Source organism: Plecotus auritus (assembly GCF_963455305.1).
Source record: "Plecotus auritus genome assembly, chromosome: 4".
NCBI classification, from domain to species: domain Eukaryota; kingdom Metazoa; phylum Chordata; class Mammalia; order Chiroptera; family Vespertilionidae; genus Plecotus; species Plecotus auritus.
Genome location: NC_137775.1, coordinates 159,952,312 through 159,965,212, shown reverse-complemented (window position 1 = coordinate 159,965,212; position 12,901 = coordinate 159,952,312). Strand labels below are relative to the sequence as shown.

The window sequence follows — 12,901 nt, the reverse complement described above, 5'->3', positions numbered from 1 at the left end:
TACTCAGTGTCATCTGGGTCAGCCAACCATCTTCATGACAAGATGTGCTGACAAGTCCTGGATTTTCTGCTTGAGCTTCATTAATTTCAGTCACTTCTCCTGATAGAGGAGAATAGAGATCACTAGCAGCTTTCACAATTTTCTAAGTACCAAATTCATCTTGTTTGTTCAATTTTGTCCCAATTTAAGACAGACTACAGTAAACAACGCCTCCCAAAGCTTCCTATGCAAAATTGCAGATTCTCACTATTCCAATCCTGTTTTCTGTTGTTACCCATTGCTGCTACTCAATGAGAGCAGATTGGGGCTGGTGCCCTGCCTCCTGATGCCACACACCCTTTAGCCTCTGTGCTGCTCCCAGCACCCCAGAGCACCCGTTACAGGAGTGTGTGGCCTGCGGATGGAAACCCAACTCCTCAGTCATGCTGGCCCATGGGAGCAGGGCCTATTTCATAGTTTTTCGAATTTAACATTGAATCAAATTACTCCCCTTTTAGGATTTTGTTATGAAGTGTGTTTTTTTTTCTTTTGTTTTTTTTTTTGCTCTTTTCCTCCCAGATCTTGAAGGGCCTCAACCTGCAGGTCCGGAGTGGGCAGACGGTGGCCCTGGTTGGGAACAGCGGCTGTGGGAAAAGCACGACGGTCCAGCTGATGCAGCGGCTCTATGACCCTGATGAGGGTATGGTAAGTGGGAAGAACCAAGTTCTCCAAATTGGGAAACTGGGTACCAATTAGCCCTTTGAAATGGTTTTTGTTGTGTGTGTTTTTTTAATAACAAATTTGCATGTTAATGTAATTTTGGTAAAGGGGGTATGGAATTGCATTGTATCTGGAAAATGCATTCAAACCCCTGGGCTGGTTTCACAAAGGTATTCAAAATGTTAAAAGCCAAAGAAGCTAGACAACACTCTTTTCAGTTCCCACTTAGCGCCTCATAACCCACTACATCACCAGAAACAGTCATCCAAACCACTAAGAGAATTGTATTCGATGAGTGATTGGGTTTGGTCAAAATTATTTCATATCTCAGTTGCTGACAATTTGGTAATCAGGGTCACGATAAATCTTTGGACAGTAATTAAATTCATCAGAGACAGTTCAGTTTTCTTAAATGTTGGAATATCTGAAGGGGAAAATGGGATAGTCTCCTAAGAAACTTCTGGGGATATGAGGGACAGTAATAGCCTAGGGCAGTGGTCGGCAAACTCATTAGTCAACAGAGCCAAATATCAACAGTACAACGATTGAAATTTCTTTTGAGAGCCAAATTTTTTAAACTTAAACTTCTTCTAACGCCACTTCTTCAAAATCCCTTTCCCCACTGAGTGCTGGGGCTGGAGTCCTTACAATATCTCAAGAAAAAGAACTTTCTGAGACTAGCATGGGAGGATGAATGATTTTTTGTGTGTGGAATTACATCCCTGGGTTTCCCAAGTCCCATTCCCCTTAGCCTAGTCCTGGAAGAAGGGAGCTGGGGATTCAGTAAAGCTAAAAGCAAAGCCAGTGTCCAGAGTTTCCATTCCATTTTGCAGCCAGGAGTCAGCCAACGTTCCATGTTCAGCATCAGGCTAGTTGCAGTCCATTAGGCCACTACGTGGACGAAGGCAGGGAAGCAGGAGCAAGAGTCCGCAAGCCAGGAGTCAACCAAGGGGCACCAAGAGCGTGAATTCATTCGTACATTCAGGGAATTAAATATCCCAGATCTTCCCACGCTTGCAGTGGCCATGCCCTTTCTGGCCAATGACCTCTGTTCTCAGGCGTGACTGCGAGCAAGCACCTTTACTAGCCCCCCTAACTTTACCGGGCCTGCATCTACCTCCCTGCTTCCCCTAGCAGTCTGCAGGGAATAGGCAGGTGGCTCCCTGGGGAGTGCAAAGCTTTAGCTTCCTGGTGAAGCTGCCCAAATGGCATGCCTCTAATATTTGGCCTTTCCTTTGCTCCTTTCCTGTTATTAATAACCAAGTCCATTACAATGGTATCCTTTGAAGTCAGGAAATGTAATGCCTTCAGTGTTGCTTGTATTTCTCAAGATTGCTTTGGCTATTCGGGGTCTTTTATGATTCCATATGAATGTATTTTCTTTCTATTTTTGTGAAAAATGCCATTGGAATTTTAACAGGGATTTCATTGAATTTGTAGATCATGTTGAATAGTATAGATATGTTAACAGTATTAATTCCTCCATGCCATGAACAAGAATACCTTTTCATTTATCTGTCTTCTTTAATTTCCTTTATTAATGTGCCATACTGGGGCAGATCTTTGTATTCATTTACCTTTTTTATACCAACAACTTAACAATTTGAAAAAGGAAAGTTTTAGCAAATATTTATTCCAGTATTTGAAAATATATTTAACTGTAGCAACATTATCTAGCAAGTAATATCTAGATAACAATAGAGATAGTTCAATTAATATTCGCTTTAGAATTCATTAGGCACTATAATCTTTATCCTCCATTTACTAAACTTTCCTCTTTTGAAATTAGAAAGTTAGAGATTCATCAAGTTTAAATCAGGTTCGTTGTTCCTGTCTTTAAACGCTCTTCACCACTACCACATACTCATTCTATACTCAACTTCATTCGACTTTTTAGTACATGGTCTTGTTTGCAAGCCTAGAGAATGAATGTTTTGATCAGATTAGAAAGTTTCTCATTGCTCTCAGCATGAACTGCTACTCCGCTTGCTCATGTGGAGGCTGTGGGGCTGAATCTGTTATCAAGTTACACGTATGGTTTCAAATGAGGTCTCAGGGAACTGCAGAAGCCTTGGAGAAAGATTGACCTTCAGCTGTTAATACCCTGGGCTCCGGTGGAAGGAGGGCAGAGCGGCCTGGAGTCCTGTGAGGAGAGACTGGGGCCTGTGGCTCTGGGAAGGGAGCCCAGGGGACAGCTGCCCAGACCCCTGGGCTGAGTCACTCTTCTGCACCTCAGTAGCCATCCTTCTTCTAAAATCTTCTTAGAGGATTGTTTATTCAACCTTTATTCAGCAAATAAACGCCCAACATCTATCACTAACTGTACAGCGTTTTATTAGAGAAGAAAAAGTAAGTCATATTCCTCAGCCTGGTAATTCTCTTCTTCTACAATGACTGTCCTACAGTGTTTCCTGAAGGAAATAAAATGTCCAGCAGGTGGGAAATGCTAAAGAAAATTGTGGTGTATTACATATAGTAAAACATCATAATGCCATCAAAATGATATGCAGACTAGGTAGAAAGTGGACATTTTTATTCACATTTACTAATGGTAAGCAAAAATAATAGTATGCCAAAACTATATAACCCAAAATGTTTATGGAGAATTATCTATCCATGAAAAAACTGTATGTGTAAGGGGAAAATATCAAGAGAACATATACTTTTTATTGTTATTCTTGCACATAGTTCTTTATTTCTATTCTCATTCTAACCACTGAAATAAGTTCAATATTAACTAAGACTTTTTTCATAACAAATGAAAGAGTATTATGCTAATTGAAATAAGCCAGTCAGAGAAAGACAAGTATCACATATCTCACTCATATGTGGAAGCAAATGAACAAAATAAACTGATGAACAAAATACATTCCAAGACATAAAGCATGGAATAGACTGTGGACTCTCAGAGGGAAGGCAGGGGTGGGTGGGCAGGAAGAGATCAACCAAAGAACTTGTAGGCACATATATATGCATAACCCATGGACACAAACAATAGGGTGGTGAAGGCCTGGGGTGGGGGTTAGGGGTGGTCTAGAAGGGGTCAATGGGGGGAAAAAGAGGACATATGTAATACTTTCAATAATAAAGATTAAAAAAAAAACAGTCTTGTTGCTTTAGATATCAAATGGTTCAAAATATTTAATGAAAATATTCCTCTTTTTTTTTTTTTTTTTTTTTTCAGATTAGCATAGATGGCCAGGATATTAGGACCTTTAACGTAAGGTATTTGAGGGAAATCATTGGAGTGGTGAGTCAGGAGCCAGTGCTATTTTCTACCACAATTGCTGAAAATATTCGCTATGGCCGTGGAAATGTTACCATGGATGACATAAAGAAAGCTGTCAAAGAAGCCAATGCCTATGAGTTTATCATGAAATTACCACAGGTAACAGCTTTGTTAATGTAGTTGCCCTCAAAGTTAGAATATCACCTCATGCAACCGAGTTCTTTCTTCTAAGATTAAGCTAATAATGTTTGACATACAGGTTGTCCAACTTTGCTAGGTAAGTCCCTTGAATTATTCAGTTGGAGGTTTAAGGAATAGAGCCTGGTACCTAAATCACATAAAATTTTATACAGAGTATGTATTAGTAGTTTTTATGATTTAGTATTCATTTATTTTATTATAATTACTCACTGTGATGGTCAAAATGATGCTCCATGTTGTCTTCATGAATTTCTAAACTCTGTAGCCTTTTCTATTTAAAATATTTTAGGGAACATTTGAGATCTTGCTCCCCAGCACATGTCAGTTTTTTTTGTTTTGTTTTGTTTTTTTGGCTTTTTTTTTTTAATATATATTTTATTGATTTTTTACAGAGAGGAAGGGAGAGGGATAGAGAGGTAGAAACATCGATGAGAGAGGAACATCGATCAGCTGCCTCCTGCAGACCCCCCACTGGGGATGTGCCCGCAACCAAGGTACATGCCCTTGACCAGAATCGAACCTGGGACCCTTGAGTCCGCAGGCTGACGCTCTATCCACTGAGCCAAACCAGTTAGGGCAGCACATGTCAGTTTAGCTCAAATAAACTCTTATAAAATTTCTCTTAAAAAAAGAAAAAACTTAAACAGCTCTTCCATGTTTTCTGTTATAGAAATTTGACACCCTGGTTGGAGACAGAGGGGCACAGCTGAGTGGGGGACAGAAACAGAGAATCGCCATCGCTCGGGCCCTGGTTCGCAACCCCAAGATCCTGCTGCTGGATGAGGCCACGTCAGCCTTGGACACTGAAAGTGAAGCTGAGGTACAGGCGGCTCTGGATAAGGTGGGTAGACACTAAACGCCTGAAGGACCAACAAAATGAAACTTGTGAAAATTCTTGCTAATGCTTTGCAAGTCCAGATTGAAAAACATAAGAGCAAACGAAGCTCTCTCATGGAGTTTTATCGATTTCCCCTGTGTCAGGACACATTGCAGGCAGGTGGATGGCCCATGAGCTGGCTTGCTGACAAGGTACAGTGAGCTGGAATCCAGGCCTAGGCACTGAGCCACTCATCTTTGATTTGCCCTTGCAGGTAGGCCATTGCTTGATCCAAAGTAGTTGTGTAAAAGTCTACCAAAAAAATATGGTTACCTGGACACTGGTCCAGCTGAAAAACAAATCAAAATCCTTGCCTTATTTTTTAGGCAGTAACATCATTTTTATCTATTCACGAAGGCGGATGCATGATTTTCTGGAAATAAAGTTCAGTTTGTATTTGTCTAAGCAAATAAATAAGCAGCACGTTTTAAGGATGCTGAGCTCACGTTCCTGGGGCAGATATTCTAAATCTTTCTATCAAATTTAAGCTGAAGCTTCACAAGAAGAATCTTATCTTAGGACTCTTTGGACATCAGTGCTGATGTCATCTGTAATAACAACAGAGTGTAAAAACCAGATTCGTGTGACACCAACTTACTGTGGTTAGCTATTTATTTGCTTTCTCTCTCCCAGAAAGAATAAACCCCTTAAGAGGCAACATTAATAAATGTTTCATATTTGTATCTCTGTAACACATAATCCAGTGCCTTGCACATAGTAGAGCCTAAATAAATATTATCATGGTCCAACTCATTGAGACAATACATGTTTACAGTAAAAAAAAATAATAATAATAATGACCATATTAGCTTTTGACTCAATAGATAGCAACTATTTGTCAAAATAAATAATAGGTTTTTCAATATAAGATCTTAAAGAATATAAAAGTGGATTTGAAATTTTAAGGTAAGTCAATAACCACAAAGGTTCATACCCACATGCATTCTCCTATTCCTAGTGTTATTATCAGAAGGGGTAAGGAAAGAATGAAAAGCCTCCATGGTGATTTTATGAAATGATTCCAAAAGGTTTCATTTTATACTATTTTTCCAGAAGTTCCAGAAAGGCCCCTTTGTGTGGGCCTGCCTTTCACCCCTGCATATCCCAAACTAGTACAGGGTCCAAATGTCTTAATAGTTAGTGTCTTTGAATCTAGGATGTTTATTTGCCAATGTCTTGTCATCATTTGTGTGTCTGAGAGGTCTGAAAAAACATCACTTTGTGTCAGATCTCCGTTCTGGCCAAAATTTCTTGGTCAAGGGTGACAGTTGCTGACTTTTTTTTTTTTAATATATTTTATTGATTTTTTACAGAGAGGAAGGGAGAGGGATAGAGCGTTAGTAACATCGATGAGAGAGAAACATCGATCAGCTGCCTCCTGCACACCCCCCACTGGGGATGTGCCCGCAACCAAAGTACATGCCCTTGATCGGAATCAAACCTGGGACCCCCCAGTCTGCAGGCCGACGCTCTATCCACTGAGCCAAACCGGTCAGGGCGACAGTTGCTGACTTTTAAATTCACAAATATATGCTTTGTTTCTCCTGGATACCAGCCAGTCACTCACAATTTATATTCCAACTTCTCTGTTTTGTTTTGTTTTGTATTGACATAGCATCAATCTATTATTATCAGAATGATAGCATAGCCTTTGTTAGAAATTTAGTCATCACTATTAGTATCATGAGTATAATTAGAATGATCAAATTATTTCCTATGTGCCTTATCATGCATGGAGCAAGCCATGCAACTTCCACATTAGTAAATATTTATAGATGCTTCTTTGGAAGCGATATACTAAAAATCAAAGAATCCTCTTAAAAGCGTTGTTCAGTAGACCTGTGCTCTAGTCTCTCTTTTTATGGTTTAACTCTTTTGCATTTAGTTAAGCATCGTTGATTCATCTAGTTTAAAATTTTCGAGTAAGGATTGACGTAGAAAGATAGCATTATTTTTTCCCCTGGGGCTATACAATTGGCTCAATACCATTTATTATATAATCCATCTCTTCTCTATTAATAGAGAATGCCATATCTATCCTATACTAATTCTTAAATGTTTTCTATTTATTTCTGGACTCTATTTTGCTCTATTGGTCAAATTGCCTATTCATGTGATAGCTTCCCCTGCATTTTACTGTTTTAATTGCTGTAGCTTTTAGCTGGTAGAGATATTCCCTTCTCATGAAAAATTTTTATAATTTTCATGACTGCTCTTTTTAAAAAATATTTTTATTAATGTTTAGAGAGAGAGGAAGGGAGAGGGAGATAGAGAAAGAAACATTGATGTGAGAGCGGGACATCCATTGGCTGGCTCCTGCACAAACCCTACCGGGGATCGAGCCTGCAACCCAGGCATGTGGCCTGACAGGGACTCAAACCAGGACGACACCCAACCAATTAAGCCATACCTAGGGCTCATGGCTGCTCTTTTCAAAAAAATTGAGATATAATTTATATACCATAAAGTTCACCCTCTTAATATGAACAATTTATTGGTTTTTAGTATTTTCACAAGATTTTGCAACCATCACCACTATATAATTTTAGAATATTTCATCATCCCAAAAGGAAACCTGGTACCCACCAGCTGTCACTCACCATTCTACACTCACCCTAGCCGTAGCAACCTTTAATCTACTTTCTGTCTCTATGGATTTGCCTATTCTGGACATTCCATATAAATGGAATCATATAGCATGTCGGCCTGCGGACTCAAGGGTCCCAGTTTCGATTCCAGTCAAGGGCATGTACCTTGATTGCGGGCACATACCCAGTAGGAGGTGTGCAGGAGGCAGCTGATTGATGTTTCTCTCTCATCGATGTTTCTAACTCTCTCTCTCTTCCTCTCTGTGGAAAATCAATAAAATATATTTTTAAAAAATAAATAAATAAATGGAATCATACAATGTATGGTCTTTTTGACTCGCTCTTTTCACTTAGCATCATGTTTTCAAGGCCATTCCTGTTGAAACATGCATCAGAGTATCGTTCCCTCTTACAGTGCAATAATATTCTCTTGTATGGACACACACATTTCATTTATTCTTTGATCAGCTGATGAACATGTGGATTAGTCCCACTTTTTTGGCTATTATAAATCTAGCCTCTTGTTTTTAATTTATGTTTTAATCTTCTTAGCTGAATTAGGTTATACTCTACTAACCATCCTAATGAGGTTTTATTGCCTCAGAGTAGAAGTAGTCACACCTGTCAGGATGGTACCATCAATAAATCAACAAACAAGTGCTGGTGAGGATGCGGAGAAAAGGGAACCCTAGTGCACTGCTGGTGGGGATGCAAACTGGTGCAGCCCCTATGGAAAACAGTATGGAGTTACCTCAAAAAATTAAATATGAAACTGCCATTTGACCCAGCGATTCCACTTCTGGGAATATATCTGAAATAGCCTGAAACACTAATCAGGAAGAATATATGCACCCCTATGTTCATTGCAGTGTTATGTACAATAGCCAAGATTAGAAGCAGCCCAAGTGCCTATCAGTTGATGAGTGGATAAAAAAGCTGTGGTACATTTACACGATGGAATGCTACTCAGCCATGAAAACGAAGGAAATCTTACCCTTTGCAACAGCATGGATGGACCTGGAGAATATTAGGCTAAGTAAAATAAGCCAGTCAGAGAAAGACAAATGCCATATGTTTTCACTTATATGTGGAACTTAATAAACAAAATAAACTAACAAAGAAAATAGAAACAGACATGGATACAGAGAACAGATTGACAGCTGTCAGAGGGGAGGGAGTTTGGGGTACTAGGTGAAAAAGGTGAAGGGACTAAGCAAAATAAACCTTATTAAAAATAAAATAAATCACATAGGGGGGAAAAGAAACCATTAACCTAATTCTTGATAGTCACTAGAGTATCAAGAAGAGTAACGATTATAAATGACATAGCATGAATAATTTGATGAGCATTTTTCAGGTTTTAAATTCCCATGAATAAACCCACCAAGCCAGCATGCCCATTCATAAAACTACTTAGAGCCGTGGTCAGCAAACTGCGGCTCGCGAGCCACATGTGGCTCTTTGGCCCCTTGAGTGTGGCTCTTCCACAAAATACCATGGCCTGGGCGAGTCTATTTTGAAGAAGTGGCGTTAGAAGAAGTTTAAGTTTAAAAAATTTGGCTCTCAAAAGAAATTTCAATCTCCATACTGTTGATATTTGGCTCTGTTGACTAATGAATTTGCCTACCACTGACTTAGAGGAATGATTTGTAGATTTTAACATGCATTTAAAAATCACCTGGGCCCTTGTTAAATCAAAGTTACTAGCCATATTCCAGAGGTTGTGATTCAGATGGACTTTGAACCATGTTTTGAACCATCTAGACCCCAAGGTACATTTTTGCCTAAACTGCCTACATGCAGTCCATGAGAATTACAGGTAAAATCAGGCAACTTCAGAAGAAACCCTGCAGAAGTCTCTGGAGAAGGCGTATGTGGCAACCACTCCCCTAACAGAAGTCTGTAGCATGCCATATAGCTCAGAACGAGGGCTCCTCGGGCAGGTATGACCACACTTGAGAAGGGTCAAACCTTTCCTCCTGTTTCTTAAGTCAAGACTGACACTCCTTAGGCTTCCAGTTACCCACCCCAATACTGAAAGGATTGGCTTCCTGTCTGGTCCAGACCTCCAGTCTCACTTTAACCTTTGCTGTGTATAGATGAGTGATGCCTTTGTGCCCTAATCACACGGCGTGGGGATGGGGTGAGCTCCTGTCTCACCAACGGCAAACACGTCCATCCCAGTGCTTAACTGTGCATGCTAATGGGCAATGTGTCGACTTTGTAAACCTGCTGCCCCATGTGTTTGTCCTTTTCCCCTTTAGGCCAGAGAAGGCCGGACCACCATTGTGATCGCACACCGGTTGTCTACAATCCGAAATGCAGATGTCATCGCCGGCTTCAAGGATGGAGTCATCGTGGAGCATGGGAGCCACAGCGAACTGATGAAGAAGGAAGGGCTGTACTTCAAGCTGGTTAACATGCAGGTATCTACCTCCCAGGAAGTGTGCTGCTGTTGGATCCTCGATATAGATAGTATTTGTACATGAATCGATTAAAATATCAGACAGCTAATGCCATACTGAATGAAGAGTAAGCAGTATTCAGGGAGAGTCCTAAAAGTATGCATTTGAGACTTAAATTCAGAATCAGTACCACAGTCCTGGCAGAGAGGATGAAAATGCCCAAAACATTCTGAACTTATTCCTTAGGTCAGAGATTCTTAATTGCCTGGGGAGCGTGTTCAAACAAACAGGTCCTTTCCACCATAAGATTAGGGATGCTAGAGTGGTGGTAGGAGTAGGAGGGCAAGGCCAGGATCTCTAGTGGTGGGGGGAGGTTTTATGTGATTTTAAAATGCTTCCCAGATGATCCTAATAAAACCAATAGCAAGATTCATATCTCTAGGAAGTGGATACAGGCATACCTCAGAGATTGGAGGGTTTAGTTCCAGATCCCCGAGAGAGAGTATCACAAGGAAGCAGTCGTAATATTTTTGCTGGCAGAGGGTCTTACTCTCAATTTGTAAAAAATGCACCATCTGTGCAGCACAATAAAGTGAAGTGTGATAAAGTGAGGTATGCCTGTAGCTTGTTTTTGTTAAAAAATGATTCACTCTAATTCCTAAAACAGGTGATATTGGGAATTATAGGTTTGTCTTACTGAACAAGACATTTTATTGTGCTTACTCGCTTGAGCAACTTTGCAAAATAAATACCCTAAAAATATTTTATCCTATAAACAGGATTCTTATAGTTATAAAAGTATGTGCATTTGCTTTGCTATAACTGTGACATAAGTATGTACATATGTATTTTGTTCTTTTTCAGATATACAACATTCAAATGCTATGAGTTTAATGCATACTTAGCATCCATTACATTAAAATGTAATTAATTGCTTAGTCGTTTCTCTAAAGCTAGATACATGCTTTGTTCCCAGTATTTCTCTGTTCTAAATATTACCCTTGAAGCATGTGGGTCAAAAAGGTTAAGTAAAAAATTTGCTTTATTTTCTGACAAGTAAATCAACTTCTCTAACCCTTAGTTTCCACATTTGAAACACTAAACCTACCATACAACGTTGTTATAAGGTTAAGAAATAAGCACCTGAATATACTAAAAAACACACACACATACACACACAAAAAAATTTTAAAGGGGTAAATTTTATGGTATGTGAATTATGTCTCAATAAGGCTGTTATTTAATTTTTAGCACCTGACACAAAATAGATGCATGAGACATGATAGTTATTGAAATTTACAAAGTTCCCGAAGTGAAAATATCCAGTGAAATGATAGAAAGTGTTATAACGCATGCTTCATTTTGCCAGAGAATGTTCTTTAGCAGGAGGGGATGAATCATGGTGTCTCCTATTTGCTGTTGGGTACTCGAATGAGGTAACCACTTTTTCCCCTGGCTGGCCTATTTCTGTGTGCCTGAGGGAATGACCTTGCACTCCCACCAGTACTTAGGCTGGGAGACTGCCGAGGGGGCAGGACCGCTCTGACCTTCCTATGGCCTCTTTCCTCAGCTCTCTTTCCTAGGAAGAGCTGCGTGATTAAAGCCTGAACAGTAGCCTGGTGTGCCTGAAAAGGCCGGCCGCCCGCTAAGCGGTGGCTTGGGCAAGTCCTTGGGTTTTGGTGCCTACACCTTTCCCACTTCTGACTTGAGTTTGCCTTACCTTTGACTTGCTGGTGCTGTGGGAGAGATGGGGGAAAGAGCCACAGGAGGCCTGAAGGTTTACGAAAGGCTCCCGCTAACGCTGCTTTCTTTTCCTCAAATTCCAAAGACCAACATCGAGTCAATAGATCCTTGTCTTGGTTTTGTTTCTAAGCAGAACAATCTCTAGGTAGACTGTTGGTTCTTAGTTGTTTCTTTTAACTATAACTTAATTTTTTTCAGATTATAAATGGAATGCATTCTTATTTTATTTTAGAATTTTGATAGATTTTCTTTCTCTTTTTTAAAGATATTTTTATTTATTTCAGAGAGGAATGGAGAGGGAGAGAGAGATAGAACATCAATGATGAGAGAGAATCATTGATTGGCTCCCCCTGCACATCTCCTACTGGGGATCGAGCCCCCAACCTGGGCATGTGCCCTTGACCGGAATTAAACCCGGACCTTTCTATCCACTGAGCCAAACCAGCTAGGACCGTTCTATTTTTTAAAATCCAAGCATTTTTTAAAAATTCAAATTTGAGTATCTTAGAAATGTGAGATTCCCCCATAACCAAAACTTCTGCTGACAGCTATTTAATATTTATTTTTCATCTTCATAGCCTAAAAGAACTAAATAGTAACTCCATATTTCCTCAGTTATTCATGAGATTGAGCATGTTTTCACATATTCATTGGCCATCTGTATTTTTTCCTCTGTGAAAGGATCTTCTCCTGTATTAGGCTGTTTTTTGGGTTGTTTATAATATTCTTACTCATTTATAAGAAAACCTTGCATTAAAAGGAAAAAGGAAATGTGCTTTTGTCTTGCACTTATTAAAAATATTTTTTCCTACTTTGTGCTTTCAATTTCACATTATTGTTTGTTTGGCTGCCATAAGAAGTGTTTAAATGGTACGTAATTAGGTTTTTTTCTCCCACGTCTTCAGGATTTGGGGTTGTTCTTTGAAAAGATATTCACCCATATTTCCTATCAACATTTATTGTTTTACTTGTTTTTTTTTCAATCCTCACCACAGGATATGTTTTTATTAATTAGAGAGAGAGGAAGAGGGGAGAGAGAGGGAGAAAGAGAGAAAAAGAAAGAGAGAGAGAGAGACATTGATTGGTTGCCTTCCATACACACTTCAACCTGGGATTGAACCTGTAACCTAGGTATGTGTCCTGACCGGAATCAAACCTG

General features: G+C 39.6%; 1 protein-coding gene across 5 annotated transcripts in view; it reads left to right on the top strand.

Moving 5' to 3' along the window:
• Positions 1–12,901, top strand: part of ABCB4 (ATP binding cassette subfamily B member 4) — a 63,247-nt gene that overhangs the window by 25,457 nt on the left and 24,889 nt on the right. For all 5 annotated transcript variants that reach the window (XM_080667058.1, XM_080667060.1, XM_080667059.1 and 2 more), the window contains 4 exons: positions 559–684; positions 3,884–4,087; positions 4,800–4,970; positions 9,859–10,020. In XM_080667058.1, coding sequence (XP_080523184.1) covers positions 559–684; positions 3,884–4,087; positions 4,800–4,970; positions 9,859–10,020 — 663 coding nt within the window. The remainder of the gene's footprint in view (positions 1–558; positions 685–3,883; positions 4,088–4,799; positions 4,971–9,858; positions 10,021–12,901) is intronic.